Source organism: Mycteria americana (genome assembly GCF_035582795.1).
Source record: "Mycteria americana isolate JAX WOST 10 ecotype Jacksonville Zoo and Gardens chromosome W unlocalized genomic scaffold, USCA_MyAme_1.0 Scaffold_33, whole genome shotgun sequence".
In the NCBI taxonomy this organism is placed as follows: domain Eukaryota; kingdom Metazoa; phylum Chordata; class Aves; order Ciconiiformes; family Ciconiidae; genus Mycteria; species Mycteria americana.
Genome location: NW_027445439.1, coordinates 165,661 through 185,447, shown reverse-complemented (window position 1 = coordinate 185,447; position 19,787 = coordinate 165,661). Strand labels below are relative to the sequence as shown.

Genomic DNA, 19,787 nt, shown 5'->3' with positions numbered 1-19,787 from the left:
AATCACAGAACCAGTCAGCAGCACATCTAGGAAAAGAGCACTGATGACTACTGGTCTTAATGAAACAATATATTTAATTACTACTATAAAGCATTCCCATGTCATAGCAGGTCCTATTACTCTTCTGTTACAAACTGTAGTCAATTCTCTGTCACCATACTCGCTGTCAGGAAGGTTTAAACAAAGCCAAATCAAGTGCAGAGTGAAGATCACCACCATATAAAATTGTATTTTTCGTTGCTTCCTCAATGTGCTCAGTCTTCGTAAAGAGAATCTTTGTAAAGCCATGTATACATCCTACAAAATTTGAGAATCTTTGTAAAGCCATGTATACATCCTACAAATAAAAAACAGTTAGAACATATCAGATAACTGGCATTAAATGGAGGTAAACAGCATAAGTTAACATATCAGAAGGCAGAGTAGAAAATCCTGTTTTGTATACAGAGCTTATAATAATTTTTATTGTAAATATGTATGCATATGTATAAATAAAGCTACATTCTGTACAGAGGCTGGAATGTATTTTCTAGTTAGAAAGATAAATCTACAATTTTCCAGCTATGACATGGAACGAAAAACGTAGGAAGCATAACCCATAAAACATTCAGGTTAAGTTCTATTCCTCTATTATGTCCACAGACGCTGATTTTGATTATTGAATGCATAAAGATGCATCTTTCCTAATAAACATACTCATTGATTCCACTGGCTACTCATTAATGTAATTACTGGAAAGCATGACTTTCTGACTTGTACTACACACAGAAGTATAGTACAATACATTACATGAATGACAAAAAAGAAACTTTATCCTATATAAAGAATGGTCAGAGGACAACACTTTAAACACTACCTGTAGTTTCTTAGCAGCAAGTCATCTGGAAATCACTCCTTTGTCATCATTTTGTTTTTTATGGTCACTGATTACATCAATAATCCTTTTCTCCAAGTTACCATTTATCATTACCTGCATAGAGAAAATTAGTAAAACATTACAAATTTTTATGACTTTTTTTTTTATGATAGATGTTCTCCTACCCTGTTAGTTTACCCCTATTTCTTAAAGCACGCTCAAAATCCCAAACACCTCAAGCTCAAAAGAGTCAATGTCTAAGACATTAATGTAGCTTACCTGCATAACGTAACAGTTATAGCTGAAAAAATATTTACTCAGCTAAAAAAGTACTATGAAAAGCAAAGTTGTTTTACCTAAAGAAGATACTCACCTTAAAAACAGATTTATCTAGATTTGCAGCAGCATTGGAATCTGTTGTTGAACTAAAACTGTAAGTTTTTGGACCTGCAAATTGCAAATAGCCATCAACTGCATAAGCAGAACACAGAGAACATTGTTTACAGTAGCTAAAGTAGACCCAACGTAACACAGGTTAGTGCAGGCAAGTATTACACTAATGTGCCAGAAACACACACACATACATAATAAAAATAATCACAAAATTGCACAGGTTGGAAAAGACCTTTAAGATCATCGAGTCCAACCGTAAACCTAACACTGCCAAGACCACCACTAAACCATGTCCATAAGCACCTCATCCAAACGTCTTTTAAATACCTCCAGGGATGGTGACTCAACCACTTCCCTGGGCAGCCTGTTCCAATGCTTGATAATCCTTTCAGTGAAGAAAAATTTCCTAATATCCAGTCTAAACCTCCCCTGGCGCAACTTGAGGCCATTTCCTCTCCTCCTATCACTCGTTACCTGGGAGAAGAGACCAACCCCCACCTCTCTACAACCTCCTTTCAGGTAGTTGTAGAGAGCAGTAAGGTCTCCCCTCAGCCTCCTTTTCTCCAGGCTAAACAACCCCAGTTCCCTCAGCCGCTCCTCATAAGACTTGCTCTCTAGACCCTTCACCAGCTTCGTTGCCCTTCTTTGGACACACAAAATCAATGGTACAGAGAGGCTCTTGAACAAGGAATAGCAGAGAAGGGTATGACTCTTAGCAGACAAAATGTAAAATCCCGAGTGGCACAACGAGAGGAAATGTGATTTACTGCTTGCTTACTCTCAACCCAGAAACATTGAGTGCCAAATAGGGAAGCTAACGGCAGGTTCAAAACAAGCAAGAGTGATTTTTTTTTTTTTTTTATTGCCAAGTGCATAGCTACATAACAGAACTCTTTGCCACTGAAGGCATGGATACTGGATGTTTACGTAAGTCCAAGGGGAGGCAGGATAGCTTTGTAGTTGTATTGGGTTTGCATGGCAAGGTTTTGGTAGCAGGGGGACTTCTGTGAGAAGCTGCTAGAAGCTTCCCCTAAGTCCGATAGAGCCAGTGCCAGCCAGCTCCAAGGTGGACCTGCCACTGGCCAAGGCTGAGCCAAACAGCAATGGTGGTAGTGCCTCTGTGATAACATATTTAAGAAGGGGGAAAAAAAAAAAACCAAACTGTGCAACAGCAATAGCAGTCAGAAGAGAGGAGTGAGAATATGAGAGAGAAACAACTCTGCAGACACCAAGGTCAGTGAAGAAGGGAGAGGGAGGAGATGCTCCAGGCGCCAAAGCCTGGATTCCCCTGCAGCTCATTGGGAAGACCAGGGTGAGGCAGGCTGTCCCCCTGCAGCCCATGGAGGTCCACGGTGGAGCAGATATCCACCTGCAGCCCATGGAGGACCCCACGCAAGAGCAAATGGATGTGCCTGAAGGAGGCTGTGACCCCGTGGGAAGCACACACTGGAGCAGGCTCCTGGCAGGACCTGTGACCCCGTGGGGAGAGGAGCCCATGCTGGAGCAGGTTTGCTTGCAGGACTCGTGACCCCGTGGGGGACCCACGCTGGAGCAGTCTGTTCCTGAAGGACTGCACCCCGTAGAAAGGGCCCATGCTGGAGCAGTTTGTGGAGGACCATCTCCCATGAGAGGGACCCCATGCTGGAACAGGGGAAGAGTGTGAGGAGGCAGGAGCAGCAGAGACAACGTGCTATGAACTGACCGCAACCCCCATTCCCCTGCACTGCTTGGGGGGAGAAGGTAGAGAAATCAGGAGTGAAGTTGAGCCCAGGAAGAAGGGAGTAGTGGGGGGAAGACGTTTTAAGATTTGGTTTTATTTCTCATTATCCTACTCCGATTTGATTGGCAATAAACTAAATTCATTTTCCCTGAGTCGAGTCTGTTTTGCCCGTGGTGGTAATTGATGAGTGATCTCTCCCTGTCCTTATCTTGACCCACGAGCTTTTTGTTATATTTTCTCTCTCCTGTCCAGCTGAGGAGGGGGAGCGATAGAGCAGCTTTGGTGGGCACCTGTGTCGTGGTTTAACCCCAGCCGGCAGCTAAGCACCACACAGCCGCTCGCTCACTCCCCCTCGGTGGGATGGGGGAGAGAATCGGAAGAGCAAAAGTAAGAAAACTTGAGGGTTGAGATAAAAACAGTTTAATAGGGAAAGCAAAAGCCGCGCACACAAGCAAAGCAAGGAATTCCTTCGCTACTTCCCAGGGGCAGGCAGGTGTTCAGCCATCTCCAGGAAAGCAGGGCTCCATCAAGCGTAACGGTTACTTGGGAAGACAAACGCCATCACTCCGAATGTCCCCCCTTCCTTCTTCTTCCCCAGCTTATATATACTGAGCATGACGTCATGTGGTATGGAATAGCCCTTTGGTCAGTTTGGATCAACTATCCTGGCTGTGTCCCCTCCCAGCTTCTTCTGCACCTGGCAGAGCACGGGAAGCTGAAAAGTCCTTGACTAGTACAGCAGCAACTAAAACATCTCTGTATTATCAACACTGTCTTCAGCACAAATCCAAAACATAGCCCCATACCAGCCACTATAAAGAAAATTAACTCTGTCTCAGCTGAAACCAGGACAACCTGGCATCCAGCCAGGGTCAACCCACCACAGTAGTAAAGAAATCCATCAATCTGGAAAGGTATTGAAAAGACATTGTATCTGGCTCAGGAAGTCTCTAAGCCACAAGTGGTGGAGGATGTATGAGTACCCTATGGAAGTATCACTGCATGCCCAACCTATTCTTACCTAGATATCTGCTTTTGGCCCCTATCTAGGAGAGTGCACTGGGTTACGCAGACCTTTGATCTGATCTGCTATAGTCATTCTTAAATATTTTTCATTTACCAGCTGTTAGAAAAATATTAATTCACAAAGCTATTTATTGTCATTAGACTAGTTTAGCTTCTCACAACACACAGCTTGATACTGGACTCCTTTTTTAGAACACACATACCATTTCTGGTACTGCACAGGTAAAAAGGAACTGAGCAACCTCACAGCTTTCACCACCTTGCAAGGCTGCATGCCACATCAGACAGAGCAACACTGCACTCCAGGAGGCACTGCTACCTCCCAGCTCCTCAGCATGCCAGCAGGCAGGTTGGACAGCTTACGCGAGTTGGGTTGCCTGCAGAGAGGCTCTAGGAGAGCCCATTTTTAGATCAGGGCTGGATATAGATAACTGCATTTCAGAAAAAAGCAGTCACCTCTGATCAGAAGCTACAAACAGCAGTTAGCACTCATGAGCTAATCACTGGTACTTACTGGTGTGCTGTGCAACTACACAGTATTTAGGCTATGCCAACTTACTTTTCACTTACACTGACTTATTTTTCACTATGGCAGACAATCTGGGAGACAAGTTGCATAGTTTCTAAGGAGGACTGAGTACCATGGTGTTGAAGGAATAGAAGACATAAGAAATACAGTTATCAGAACACCAATTTGGAAAAGTAGAGTGCATTAAGAGACTTCAGAAGTTTAAGTTAACAGATTGCAAGACCTTGTGTTAACAAGTTGGAATTTCAAATGGCCTGGCCATTACATGATTTGCTTATAGTCTGCAACACAAGCTGTTACTGATGTTATAAGGTACCTGAGCTACTTCTGGTAAAGCTGATTTATTGAAAACAGACATCTCAGTGCTGCAGAATGCAGTTTGAGTTTCAGGCTGCACCCAGAAAAGTCATCCCTGCTGCTCATCCAACACTGCTGCAGTGCCTCCAGCCCTGGAACTGCTCTGGACTTTTTCATGACACCCACAGGATTACATAAAAAAAAAAAAAAGCCCAAATCCACATTAAGTCAGTTTTGTGCACATATGGAACGTGCATCTATGAAAGAGACTCATTACTGGGAAAGCACTACAACAACACTTGCTTCACAAGAACTGTTAATAATCTAATGAGAGACTTTCTGTAACTAACTCAACACATCAGTGCAAACAAGGCTCATCTGCTCAGGAACACTCCAGGAAGTGAGATAGGCTAATACCAGGCCTGATCAGCTCTGTGTCAGAGGGACTTAAGGTGCCTCTCTCGACGCTCACTAACTTCAAGTCTTCTAGCAAATTTTTTCCCGTAATGCCGGGGCCCCCTGGCAGAGACAGGCTGCACCCTCGGGGGCACCCTGACGAAGCTGCCCTCCGTGCACTCCCAGCCAGCTGGACCGCCCCTCAGCCACCTCACAGCGAGGCCAGAGCGCGACGCCCGAACTCACCGGGTGGCCCGCAGCCATCTGAGCTCTGACGCCTCTCCCCCCCCGGCACAGCCGCTCCAGGGCTGTTAGGCCGGAGGCCGCCTTACACCACACGACCCGATACCTTGCTTGACACAAAGATGCTTGGAGGCAGGCAGCAGCCTCCACAGTAGCTCGCGCCCTGACAGCAGCGAAAACGGTATAAGCAATGCTGCCCACCCGATATTTCTTATTACGGCCGCCCACGACACCCCCTACCCGCACCGGAACCAGCCCACCCCCTACATCCGGGCACCACGCTCAGCACCACCTACCGCTCTCCATTGGCTAGCACTGCCCGCTTGGTACCGTCCTCCGCCTCCCATTGGTCAGCGCGTGAGGGCAGGCACCTCGCCGCCGCCAGGCTTCCCAGGCCTTTCGGAAATCAGATTCCGGGCCAAGGGTCACCGCCGGGGTTGTGGGAAGGGCCAGCCTTGGGGCCGTTGTGCGTTGAAGGGAGACTTACAGTGCTCCGGTGCTAGCGGGGCGGGATCGGGATCGGGATCGGGCTGTGCGTGGGGCTCTCGGTGCCCGGGGGCGGCGGGGGGCGCTGTTGCTCTTCGGGGTGCAGCGCTGGGGTAGGGGCAGAAAGGATCCGGGGGGTGGGAGGAAGCTGTCCCGCGCGAGGCATTGTGGGACTGGTGGGAAGGATGGCGGACACGTTTGGGGACGAGCTGTTCAGCGTGTTTGAAGGGGATTCGGCCGCCGCCGCCTCCGGCGCCAAGAAGAGCAAAGGGGGTGTCACCGAGGGCGCCAGGAGACCGGGGTGAGGGCGCGGTGGGGGGCCGGGGGCAGTAGGGCAGGGGGTGCTCTGGCGGCTGGGGCTCGGGCCGCACTGCTGGGCCCGGCTGCTGCCGGCTGGTTTGAGCTACTGAACCCCTCGAGATCGGGGAGTTGGTGCAACCTAAAGGTAGTGTCTCTTTCCTGCCCCCCCCCCCCCCCGGCCCCAAAGCTGTAGCCAGCCCGGGGGCAGTGGGCGACTGGGGGGCGCAGGGACCTGGGGGTGAGCTCATCTGGGAAGTGATTTGAGAACCCACGGTGGTTTTCATGAGTGGAGCTCCCCGGGTTGTGCCCTAAATGCAGTGTGATCAGTGTTGCCGATAGGACACCCGATTTCTTTTCTGAAAATACATATGTAAAAGAGGCAAGCTTTAAATTTGTTGTCTATTTATGTTGCAGAAAACGATCAGAGGAAAAATCTTCAGTAGCTGAGACAGGGAAGTCCAAAATGGAAGTTGAAGTCGATAGTACAGAAGATGCAATTTTGGGAAAGAAGCCAAAATTGGAAGATGTATCAGAAGATGTTAAGTAAGTGCCCAACTTAATGTGTAAGGAAATAATAGCAAGACATACTAGTTAGCTATATGCCAGTTTGAATACTCGATGTACATAGCTTTGCAGTGTTTTTATATAAAGGTGAATTTGCATATGAAATTGATTTTCCATTATCTATTTAAGTGAGGATGTGTTGGTAGTACAGCTTTGGCAGTGACAAACACTGGATAGGTTTAAAATAATATTGTGGACAGATAGGTAACTGCAGTATAAAATGTTCATATATTTGTTGTTGCTGCATATGGATTGGCAGCTATTGATTGAAGCCATCGTGTTGATTTCAGGATGTAGAAAGAGATAAGCAGTGAGGCACATGGCAGGAGGCAGGCTTGCTGTGTAGCAGGTCACTGAAAGACATAATTGGCTTGGGATACAGGAAGAAGAATTTGACCAAGGAGACAGAAACATGGCTTTTGAGGTATGTAAGATTATAACTGCAACAAATATTTGGAATCTGAGTACAGACATGCTTTTAAATTTGAGCACAAATGGCAGGTATCTGACATGGAGAGGGGGGGTAAGCTTGGACGTGTCAACAGCTGGGGAGATAAGGCAGCTGAAAGGAAGCCAGAATGCCATTTCTGTGCTTTAGGATCTGCATGTCTCTCCCTCTTTTCTTTCCAGAACTTCATGACAGGTATTATGAGGAATTTTGAAAACAGATTGAAGGGACAGTACAGGAGCTTTCTCAGTGTATCTTAAGAGATTGTTGGGAACTTGGAAGGTTATGTTGGTTCAGAAAATGATTAGGTAGGTTCATGGAATAAAAATTCATCCAGAGCTGCCAAATGCAGATGTATACCTCCTAGCTCAAGATGTAGAAAACTCTACTACAGAAATAAAAACTATGTGCTCACTGTGTTCTTGTACTTTTCTCTGGGTGACATATTATTGACTTCTGTGAGACAGAATTCTGGTTTGGATTGTCATTTGGTGTTGCATGATAATTTTTCTTAAGTTCAAGGTAAGATTTTCTGTGAGAACAGTCATGAGAAGACTTCTCAAAATGTTGTAAACAAAGGGTACCTGTATAGAAGCAAAGTAGAACCAGAGTTAACATTTTAAGTTAATTTCTGTGTTAGTGGTCTCAGTAAAATGTATACTTGCCCACAGTAGCTTACTAAGTATGTTAAAACCGTGTGAGAAAACCACTGTTTTGTGCAGTGAGACACTAGCCCCTTCTTGTGACTATGAGATAAGGGACTGGTAAAGTAAAGAGGGGTCTCATCTTCAGGCAGCTGCTTGGGATGCTTCAGGCTGCTGGTATTCGGTGTCATGACTAGTAGCATGAATACAGGTCTTGAATTTTGCTTCGTTGTATATTGAAATAAAGTCCCCATTTAATCAGAAAACTTAATGCGAATATTCTTTTATAAACGTGATCCTAGTGTTGTTTTGTGGTGCAAGTTTTTAAATTGTTACAAATTCCAAAGTGGTAGCTAAATTAGATTTATAAAGTAGCAAAATTTTACACAAGTATTCTTAGTCCTGGTAGTAGTCTCTGCCAACAGTCTGTTTTAAGTTTGTGCATCCTTTTTTTAATGTTGCAGTTAAAGTACAGGTGAAGTTCAACATTTTCCCGTTTATAAAGAAAACAGGAATTTTAAATATGTTTTTGGCAATCCTAACTCATGTTTTTAGTCTGGCAGACTTGATGCCTCAAGTAAAGGTGCAACCTGTGGAAACTTGAAGGTTGTACACATGAGGTGAGTGCAGTGAAAGTGCACATGAAAAGTATAGGCTTGTTTCATAGAAGTATATGTATTACTGTCAGTATTATAATATTGTTTATTGTTCTTGTACTTATTATATATTATTTCATATTATATTTAAGATGGAACAGGCTTGTAAAGAGTTTGAGGTCTGCACCTGGCATTGAGCATGCACAAAATACACTTTAAAATCAATAGGATATCTTACTATAGAATCATAGAATATCTCAAGTTGGAAGGGACCCATAAGGATCATCGAGTCCAACTCCCTGCTCCTTGCAGGACTACCTAACACTAAACCATATGACTAAGAGCGTCCTCCAGATGCTCCTTGAACTCTGACAGGCTTGGTGCTGTCCCCACTTCCCTGGGGAGCCCGTTCCAGTGACCGACCGCCCTCTCAGTGAAGAACCTTTTCCTAACGTCCAATCTGAACTTCCCCTGACGCAGCTTCATTCCATTTCCTCGTGTCCTATCGCTGGTCACCAGAGAGAGGAGATCAGCACCTCCCCCTCCACTGCCCCCCTTGAGGAAGTTGTAGACTGCAATGAGGTCACCCCTCAGCCTTCTCTTCTCCAAGCTGAACAAACCAAGTGACCTCCGCCGCTCCTCATAAGTCTTGCCCTCGAGGCCTTTCACCATCTTGGTCGCCCTCCTCTGGACACACTCTAATAGTTTGATGTCCTTCTTATATTGAGGCACCCAAAACTGCACATAGTACTCGAGGTGGGGCCGCACCAGTGCAGTGTAGAGTGGGACAATCGCCTCCCTCGACCGGCTAGCTATGCAGTGCTTGATGCACCCCAGGACACGGTTGGCCCTTTTGGCTGCCGGGGCACACTGTTGACTCATATTCAACTTGCCATCAACCCAAACCCCCAGGTCTCTTTCCGGGGGGCTGCTCTCCAGCCTCTCGTCCCCCAATTTGTACGTATAACCGGGATTACCCCCGTCCCAGGTGGAGAATCCGGCACTTGCTCTTGTTAAATTCCATACGGTTGGTGATTGCCCAGCTCTCTAGTCTATCCAGATCTCTCTGTAAGGCCTCTCTACCCTCGAGGGAGTCCACAGCTCCTCCTAGTTTAGTATCGTCGGCAAACTTACTTAATGTACATTTGATTCCTGTGTCCAGATCATTTATAAAAACATTGAAGAGCACTGGCCCTAAAATTGAGCCCTGGGGAACCCCACTGGTGACTGGCCGCCAGCCTGATGTGACCCCATTTGCTCTAACTCTTTGAGCCCGACCCGTCAGCCAATTGCTCACCCATCATATTATGGACTTGTCTAGCTGTGTGCTGGACATTTTGTCCAGAAGGATACTGTGAGAGAGAGTATCAAAAGCTTTGCTAAAATCCAAAACCACCACATCTCCTGGCTTCCCTTGGTCAACTAGATGGGTGACCTTGTCATAAAAGGAAATTAAGTTGGTTAAGCAGGACTTTCCCCTCGTGAACCCGTGCTGGCTGTGGCCAATGACTGTGTTGTCTCTCGCGTGTTTTTCAATAACTCCCAGAATAACCTCCTCCATAATTTTACCAGGCACTGAAGTGAGACTGACAAGCCTGTAATTACCAGGGTCTTCCAGAAGTAGTTTGAATGATACTTGCAAGAAAATGAGTGATCGTGTAAGACTTGATGATAATGTTGATAGATTTCCATATTTGAAAGGTACTGAGAATATTCTGAGTACTATTGTTGAGGAGGCGAATCTACTGATTGTTAACATAGGTCTGTGTTCATAGTATGATCTAAGTGTTCAGCATTGCTTGAAAATAATTTGCTGTTCTGGTTCAAGAATGAAATTCGTTCTTGTAAGGCTGATTACTGCTGAAAATTACATTTTGGTAAAAAGGGAAAAAAGTCTTTTTTATGTGAAAGCAAAAAAAATGAAAACTATCCATTTTCAATTTGTTTTAATGGAAATAAATACAATTTAAAATATGAAAAATGAGAAGTATTAATGCTGATTTTTTTTTTGTCATCCTTCATCTGAAGATGATTGACAGGAAGAGTTTCTATGAGAATTATGTATGTAAATTTTAACTTCCATGTACTTGTATGCTCATTTCCTTTTCTGTGCTGTCCTCCAGAACTAGCTCATGTTAATTAGGGTCACATTCAAGGACCCTGTATGATGGATGACACCTTTTTAATAAAAGGACTGTATATACAATTGATGATACAGGTTTTAAAGCCCATGCATCTGCACAGTCTTTGTTATGTAGAAATGTCTGGTAGAGGTTTGCCATCACTTAGTAACTGAAGAGAGCTTATCTATTTAGCATGAATGAATGTTAGATATTGGCCAGGAACAGGAACTTTACCTGTATAAACACATTGTCCTTGGAAAGGGAGTGTGATCAATGTGAGTTGAGTATTTGTTTCTAATGTCTGTTAGCCCGAAGCCATGACTATATCTTGGCCTGAAGAGCTAATGTTCCAAGTTAGGTGAAGCGGAAATATTTCATGCTAGGCAGTAGGAAGTATCAGAGAAATGAGAGAAGGAATGTTGGTGGCAGGAGGGTAGAGATATTAGTTGAAAACCTTTGAGAGGAAGGAAGGAGACCTTAACACATGAAGTTGTAGAAACAGGATAATAGAAATTCATATTGGTTTTCGCGCACTTTACATCTCCAGCCCCAGCTCTTCATAGCTTGCCATGTCGCTGGAGTGGACACCAAGAACAATGCAACTGTTTTTATTTAAAATGTATTTTATAGGTTGCGCTTCCAGCAGATGAAGACTTCACAGGCCTGAAGCCAAGAACTGGAAAAGCTACAAAGTATGTGATAGGTTGCATTCGTTTTTTCTTTTTGCGTATGCTTTAGACAGTAGATGAGGGTAGAGGGGAAAGTGATATACTTTGTCAGTAAGGCTTGGAAAAGAATATCTTAAAAAGATGGCTTGCCCTAAGTAAGATTGGTGTTTCTATATTTTAAATTTGGTAAAATGGTGTGCATGGGGTGGATAAGCTGTTGTGATTTCACTTCTGTTCTATGACATCAGGCAGTGACTTCAGCCGTACACTGTAGTTTCTCTACCTAAATTAGTACATTAAAGAAAATCCAGTCATCAGGGCTAGATTTTCATTCCATATGACAAGAAGACATAAGCAAAGATCTTAGGTGTGTGTGTCAGATAAAATTAATTTAAATTAATTTAAATTAATTTAAATACAAAGTTGTGGTGGGTTAACCTTGTCTGGACACCAGGTGCCCACCAAGCTGCTCTATCACTCCTCTCCTCAGTGTGAGTCCCCCGCAGGGTCACAAGTCCTGCCAGCAAACCTGCTCCAGCATGGGCTCCTCTCCATGGGTTCAGAGGTCCTGCCAGGAGCCTGCTCCAGTGCAGGCTCTCCACGGGGTCACAGCCTCCTTCAGGCACATCCATTTGCTCTGGCATGGGGTCCTCCATGGGCTGCAGGTGGATATCTGCTCCATCATTAACCTCCATGGGCTGCAGGGGGACAGCCTGCCTCACCCTGGTCTTCCCCATGAGCTGCAGGGGAATCTCTGCTCTGGTGCCTGGAACACCTCCTCCCCCTCCTTCACTGACCTTGGTGTCTGCAGAGTTGTTTCTCTCACATATTCTCGCTCCTCTCTCCCGGTTGTTGTTGCGCAGCAGTTTTTTTTCCCCTTCTTAAATATGTTATCACAGAGGTGCTTCCACCGTCGCTGTTTGGCTCAGCCTTGGCCAGTGGTGGGTCCGTCTTGGAGTTGGCTGGTACTGGCTCTATCAGACATGAGGGAAGCTTCTGGCATCTTCTCACAGAAACCACCCCTTGCAGCCCCCCCTGCTACCAAAACCTTGCCACGCAAACCCAATACAAAAGTCATTGCAAAATACTGGATTAAGATCAATTTAAGTTACAAATATCTACAGGATTTCATTTCTGCCTGTAATTTGCACACTAGATCAGTCAAAAAATAATTAGACGTAAGTAACAGTTTGTGTTAAAAATATGTAATTTTTTTGCTTTCTTTCTTGTTAGGAATATCCATTTATTCTTGATGCCTTTCATAGAGAAGCTATTCTTTGTGTAGATAATAACCAGTCTGTGTTAGTGTTGGCTCATACATCAGCTGGTAAAACTGTATGTGCAGAGTAAGTAATTTTCTGACAGCCTCTGATAAGAGAATGGTGTGATGTTTTTCCTGTCGTTTCGTTGAACCATCAGTAGCTGTTGTGCATCCGTTGCTTGATACAGAGTTTGGACCATCAGTGTTAGAATTGAATTGACTACTCTTGAATATTAAAAAATATTTAATCTTGTTTAGTGGGTAGTGAAAGGCTTGATTCATGTTTAGACTTACCTTTTATTTTTAAACAACCTGGTTTTGTTGAGATGTTTTTGTATAGACTGAAAGGAAAATTTTTGCAATACAGATTGACATGAATTTTGAAAAATACCTTTGTTTTCTAGCCCCTGCCTATAACTGCTAAGGAGGTTCTTGTGTGTTTTCTTTGCTTTTATGTCAGAAGCATTGGTTTGACTTAATTTGCATCTTGGTGTTTATCAGGAAAGAAATATTTAAAAGATAGTGTACGTTTTTGTCAGGGTTTGGTCTGACAGTGGAGTGGCTTTGCTGACCTCAGGTGAGAAGTGAGATGTACATGTAGATATATTAGAACATGGGATCTAATAATAGTTTGTCACGAGACAGTGACAGTTAGATTTTTAGATTAAATTAGATGTGCTCTTATGTACATAATAAATCAGTTAACTTGTTGTCAATGATTTGTCATTCTCCAAAGAGGCATACATAGTTGAGTTTAGATTGCACTGAACTTAATAATCTTGATAGGAAATGCTTCATATCATTCTACTGGTGTTCTGAATTTCATGTTTTTAATTTTTTTTTTTTTTTAAGCACAAGATTAGAGGAAAGTAAAACGCTGCGAATGTCTTCCTGACAACTTTAATATGTACAATGTTTGAATACAGGTATGCAATTGCCCTGGCTTTGAGGGAGAAACAGCGTGTGATATTTACAAGTCCAATTAAAGCTTTGAGTAACCAAAAGTATGGTGAGATGTATGAGGAATTTCAGGATGTTGGTTTGATGACTGGGGATGTCACCATTAATCCTACAGTTTCTTGTCTGGTAATGACAACATAGGTAAGATCAGACATTAATTCTTGATCTGTCTGTGTATTCTTCTACCCTTTTTTGACTGAGAAGGTCTGATATTAAAAGGTTAAAGTTATCATAATAAGCCAAATTAGGGTAAAAAATGTTATAAAGTTCATTATGCCTCCCTTTAATGATTTAACTTTTGATTATTGAAAAAGTTAGGTAAATCTGTGTAAATTCATGCTTTTGGACTATTAGTCAGGAACTTTCATTCTCACATGGAGAAAGGTAGAACTTAATTTCCTGAATGTTCAAGACACGTAAGTTTTCTTTGGATAGATGTGAGGTATTGAAAGTCAGCCAGACTTACTGAATCCTGTAGGGTCAGTATTTTGTTCTAGGGAAACAAAATGGGGAGAGGGAAATCATTGAGTGATAGTTGAGTGGTTCGCACTAGATATTAGTACTCCAGGAATATACAGCTTTTCACCTTTGGTAACAAAGCACTGTTGGCACAGTTTTGTTGTATTTCTGTTGTAGAAATCTGTCCAGCCATGAGTTGGAATTTTCCTCTTTCTGTCTTTACCTCAAAGGAGTAAAAAGTTTTATGGAGAAAACTCTGGTAGGGAAAGATTGGAGTGGAGAGACAGGATGACTTGACTTCTGACAAAGGATTTCCTCTTAATCGCAGACAGGTTATCTATTAGGATGAGGGAAGAAGGCGGCTTGGTAGAAATAGATTTGTAGACCTGTAGCAAATATGCTGCTAAATAGAGGTTGGGAGAAAAATAACATTTTTTTCTTTCTTGTTCCTTCACTGTTCTTGCAGGGAAATCACTTCATCTCATATCATGAGACTTGTTAGATTGGAATCAACTTGGAAAACATCTCAACAGCCAATCTTTAAATGCTTTTGAGCTTTGTGCAAAATAAGATTTCATATTGCCATATAAATGTGAACCAAAAATTCTGGCAGTTTCTTAGTGGCATCTCTGTAACGTGACTGTTGTTACTTCATGTGATGGATCTCAATTTTTTTTTTTCCTTTTCTAGATTTTGAGAAGTATGCTCTACAGAGGTTCTGAGGTTAGGCAAAAAGTCGCATGGATTATTTTTGATGAAATACACTACATGAGAGATACAGGTATCCTAGATGTACAATTTTTCTTTTCAAATCTTTTCTTTTTTTTTCAAGAACAAAAAAAATTTCTTTTACAGAATTAAATCTTTATTCTCTCTTTTAAAATCTGTCATCTTTGTGCATAAATAATTCAGAATTTGTTTTCTACTGAATGTATGAAATAGTTATTGTGTGTCGCAGTCTGCATTTTCTTTGCCAAGGCAAAAGCCACTGGCATTTGTATATACCTGTAGGGGAGACTTTTTTAAGTTTTTGTTTTATTTTAAGCATGCTGTTCTTTGGTCTCAGAGCTGAAAAATAGGCTTTAATCACATAAATTTCCCATATGACTTTTTAATTTTCAGAACATGGTGTGGTTTGGGAAGAGACAATTATTTTGCTCCCTGACAATGTTCATTATGTGTTCCTTTGTGCAACTATTCCAAATCCCGGTCAGTTTGCTGAATGGATCTGCCATCTTCACAAACAGGTAATATTTCTGATGTGATATGCCTCCATCCTTGTGGTCTTGTGGCATAATGCTGTCTCTTTGGTTGATGAGAACTGGACCTTTGAGCCTCTTTTTAGTCATCTTATTATTGCTTATAAATGATGGTATAGATCACTCCTGTCGTCTTTGGTTGTACTCCTAGCTTTTGCAGCTATACTGGCTGTTGGTTCTACATAGTAACATTAAAGCTGTTTCTTTAAAGTTTATTTTCAACACTTACTTAGACACTACCTTGATTTCAACAAACATTTTGAATTATGAAACATGATGAATGTAGTATAATTTTCAGAGGGCCGATAGACAAGTGTATATTTGGAGAATTTGTTTGAAGAACTCAGGAAAAAGGCCATGTGGGAATCAAAAGTAAATCATAAATCCATAGGAAATACTATATATGTATGCAAATAAAAGAAAAGAGGAATGCGACAAATCTATCCTGTCCCATAACCATTGTGTTTATTTTATTCTGTTTTTTAAGAGATGCTTTTGCAGCAAGGAATATGGGAATTAGAATTGGGGAAGTTAATATCCACAAGAGGTTGCTTTGATTTTTATAAATTTCCCAAAGATTGATTCTTGTGTGGTTTGTGATGAAAGGAGTGTAGCATAAGAGATGTCTACTCAAGCTTGGCACAAAACCTTGACTTTGTTTTGCAGAACACTAGACTGTGATTTTTTGTTTTTAAAGCAGTTTTACGTAATATTTAATGTTTTAAAGGAAGTGTTTTGTTTATTTTTTTTCTAAACAAGCTTTTCCTATGCATTAAGACATTGTTTCATGTAGACATTCTTAAAAGTCACTTTTGGTGTTGTGTCATTCAGCAGGTCTAGTTGATGGTGCAGTGGATAGAACAATGAGCAGTAACTTCAGAGACAACAATGTAATTCTGAGCTGTGCCACCGACTTAGTAAACTCACTTGCTAGCTTATGCATTGTTTTTGTCCTTCTGCCTGTAAATATGGGGTAATGGTACCGGCTATGTAAAGCACTAAGTATTTTTAAGTGGGCTATGTAAGAAGTAATTGCTTATAAAGGTTGTAGTTTATATCTAGGGAGATTTCAGAGAAGATAATTTTAATACAGCAGTGCATGTGCTTAGAGATGCAGGAGACTTGGCAAAAGGGGACCAGAAAGGCAGGAAAGGAGGAACAAAAGGTGAGTTTGAATCCCATTATACAGTAACTTCTTACATAATACAACAAAGTTGTATGCAAGTTGTGATTGTGTCTCAATTATTCCATAAGATACTTTTTTGCTAAAATTACATTGAAATTAACATAATCTCTCTGCAGGTCCTTCAAGTGTTTTTAAGATTGTGAAGATGATCATGGAAAGGAATTTCCAACCTGTGATTATTTTCAGCTTCAGTAAAAAAGATTGCAAAGCCTATGCGCTTCAGATGACAAAGTTAGATTTCAGTAAAGGTACAGATAAGTAAAATATGGTTTCATTCACAATTGTAGTTTGATGTGAAATGTTACTCTGGTTAGATATTTCTATTTCCTTTGGGACTTTTTGTGTAAAAACAAATGAAAAATACGTATTGCTTTTTCATTTACTATTCCAGTACATCAGGCTATTTTCAGTAGGAAATGGTGCACAAAAGAGTACTTGGTCATCACAATGTTGAACTGTTCCTCTATTTTAAACTTTATTTCTTTCTCCAAAATTCTGTTCACTATAATAATAATAGCACAAGAGTTCCTAGAAAATTCTATCTAGAATGGGAGAAGAGTGATCATAACAAATGTATTTCCCAAAATTGTCATGTTATGTCCATTAGAAAAATGAGTATTCTCCCAAAGTCAAAACAACTGTGTAACAAACCACTAGACTGTTCTTTCTCAACTATTCAATCCACTTTTCTTTCCTTCTTTTCTCCCCCGTCTCCTCAAAGGAGAAACCCAAACAGTAAACAAAGAAGATTTTTTCATTTTGGATTAAGACCAAGCTTGAGAAATAAGCTTAAGTTCATTGCTTCTTGGAAACGTTAAGAGTTGTAACAAAAATAAAGGGACTTGTAAATCAACATATAATTTCATGTTTGTGAACTGTTCAGGGTTCTTGGTGGCTTACTTGCTCCTATCTTTGCATGTTCTGGTTCAGTGTTGCAAAATAATGCAGCCATTTCTGCCAGAAAATGTAAAGATTTGTACAACTGTAGAGATGCATTTTTATATGCTTTCTTCAGTCATGCCTTTGAATATATATTCTTGATATTTATACTGCTTAATTAGAAAGTGTGTAAACCTTAAGAGTTAATGGGGAAGAGGAGGAGCCTCTATGTCCATGCAGACAGGGACTAGTAGGTAGAAGAGAAATATGCAGAGGTTTATGAAATAGACAGAAAGTATGTAAAGCTGAGAAATCCCAAGCTTGGAAATAGCTGAAGTTTGGAATATTCTTCCAGGCTTGTCTTGTTCTTCCTTTTCCCTGAGCATCTACTTCTGGTTACTGTTAGGCTGCTTAAGGCCCACATTCAAGTCTTGATCGTCTGATCTGATATGGGTCGTTTGTGTAGACTTCACAGTCTTCCACACCATTTTTATTGTAAACTTTTGTAAATATTAGAATGCAGTAACACTTTATTTACATAGGGTATTAGCCTTTTAGATTTTGTAATAACTTAAAAATTGCCTTCTTAGATGAAGAAAAAAAGATGGTTGAAGAAGTGTTCAATAATGCAATTGATTGTCTGTCAGATGAAGACAAAAAGCTTCCTCAGGTGAGTGGAGACTGTGAATAGGGGTAGCTGCTGCTCTCTTGTTTTCTGCAACTTTTGAGGCCGTGGGTCTTATGTAGTGGGTACAGAAATAATGAACTGGATATTCTCATTGATCTCCTTGGGATTTAATATCTCTTGCATTGCTCCTTGGCATTGTGAAATAGGACTCAGTGACTAGGATTCCTTCCAGTTGCAATTCCTGCAAATGACATATGCCAAAATTAACCATGGAGTTCCTACCCTGTGTTTTTTTTTTTTTCCAATTATGTTTTTAAGTAAACGTGAGGGCTTATAAAGAGATATATCCCAGTTAAAACTCTCTGGAAATAGTTCAAATGAGGATTCAGTATGTACTTTATCAGGTGTTGACTGCTGAGCCTTTCAGAAAGTTGAATTGATGCATCTGCATTCTGCATTCTAATTTACTGTATAATGACTAAGCATAGTGACTGTATCTTTACAGTAGAAAAATCCAAGCTTCTAAATGAACAGAATATTACAGGATTCAGTACTTCTGTAACAAATACTAAAACTATAGTTTCTTTCTTACTCCCTCTTTCCATTATTTATTTGTGTCCGTAATTTCATAATGTAGTGATCGTTATTGTGAGCATGGCAATTTCTCCTTGAAAAAAACAACCATTTAATTTTTGGCAATGCCTACTTGCTTCAGATTCAACATATCTGTTTTGTTTGTGAACTTGAGAAGAACTGAAAATAGGAATCCAATATATAAGGTGTTATGTGCTGGTTTTTTAGTAAGCTTATAACAGTGGCATTATATCCAAGTGATCTGGTTTGGTCTCTGTAGACAATGATATCTGAAAAGGTTATTCTCAGAATTAGGTTTGGGGTGATAACCAAGTGTTGATAGTTAGAATCATAGAATCATAGAATGCTTTGGATTGGAAGGGAGCTTTACAGGTCATCTAGTCCAACCCCCCTGCAAGAGCAGGGACATCTTTAACTAGATCAGGTTGCTCAGAGCCCCATCCAACCTGACCTTGAATGTTTCCAGGGATGGGGCCTCCACTACCCCTCTGGGCAACCTGTTCCAGTGCCTCACCACCCTCATTGTAAAAAATTTATTTCTTAAATCCAGTCTAAATCTGCCCTCCCTTAGTTTAAAACCATTGCTCCTTGTCCTGTCACAACAGGCCTTGCTAAAAAGTCTGTCCCCGTCTTTCCTATAGGCCCTCTTTAAGTACTGGAAGGCTGCTATAAGGTCTCCCCGCAGCCTTCTCTTCTCCAGGCTGAACAACCCCAACTCTCTCAGCCTTTCTTCAGAGGAGAGGTGCTCCAGCCCTCGGATCATTTTCGTGGCCCTCCTCCGGACCTGCTCCAACAGCTCCATGTCCTTCTTGTGCTGAGGGCTCCAGAGCTGGACGCAGTACTACAGGTGGGGTCTCATGAGAGCAGAGTAGAGGGGCAGAATTGCCTCCCTCGACCTGCTGGCCACGCTTTTTTTGATGCAGCCCAGGATACGGTTGGCCTTCTGGGCCGCGAGCGCACATTGTCGGCTCATGTCCAGCTTTTCGTCCATCAGTACCCCCAAGTCCTTCTCCGCAGGGCTGCTCTCGATCACATCATCCCCCAGCCTGTATTGATACTGAGGATTGCCCCGACCTAGGTGTAGGACCCTGCACTTGGCCCTGTTGAACCTCATGAGGTTCACACAAGCCCACTTCTCCAGCTTGTCCAGGTCCCTCTGGATGACATCCCGTCCTTCTGGCATGTCAACTGCACCACTCAGCTTGGTGTCATCTGCAAACTTGCTGAGGGTGCACTTGATCTTTCTGTCAATGTCATTGATGAAAATATTGA

The 19,787-nt window shown here is 42.0% G+C and overlaps 1 protein-coding gene and 1 long non-coding RNA gene across 6 annotated transcripts; one reads left to right on the top strand and one right to left on the bottom strand.

The window, feature by feature from the left end:
* Positions 1-856: 856 nt before the first annotated feature.
* LOC142403074 (uncharacterized) lies at positions 857-5,705 on the bottom strand. The gene is made up of 3 exons (XR_012773599.1): positions 5,464-5,705; positions 1,230-1,303; positions 857-970 (listed from the first exon to the last, which is right to left on the bottom strand). It is a non-coding gene; the product is annotated as an uncharacterized LOC142403074 (long non-coding RNA).
* Positions 5,706-6,107: 402 nt separating this feature from the next.
* LOC142403063 (exosome RNA helicase MTR4-like) lies at positions 6,108-15,216 on the top strand. 5 transcript variants are annotated; one of them, XR_012773589.1, is made up of 7 exons: positions 6,108-6,247; positions 6,661-6,789; positions 7,101-7,234; positions 11,252-11,313; positions 13,477-13,651; positions 14,660-14,750; positions 15,092-15,216. XR_012773589.1 is itself a non-coding variant. In XM_075489206.1 (3 exons), the coding sequence occupies exons 1-3, from the start codon at positions 6,132-6,134 to the stop codon at positions 7,105-7,107; spliced, it is 252 nt and encodes an 83-aa protein (XP_075345321.1). In that variant the 5' UTR covers positions 6,108-6,131; the 3' UTR covers positions 7,108-7,746. The 5 variants fall into 5 exon arrangements, 1 of the variants encoding a protein (XP_075345321.1); XR_012773590.1 differs by lacking the exon at positions 11,252-11,313; XR_012773588.1 differs by lacking the exons at positions 11,252-11,313; positions 13,477-13,651 and adding an exon at positions 13,403-13,476.
* The last annotated feature ends 4,571 nt before the right edge of the window (positions 15,217-19,787 follow it).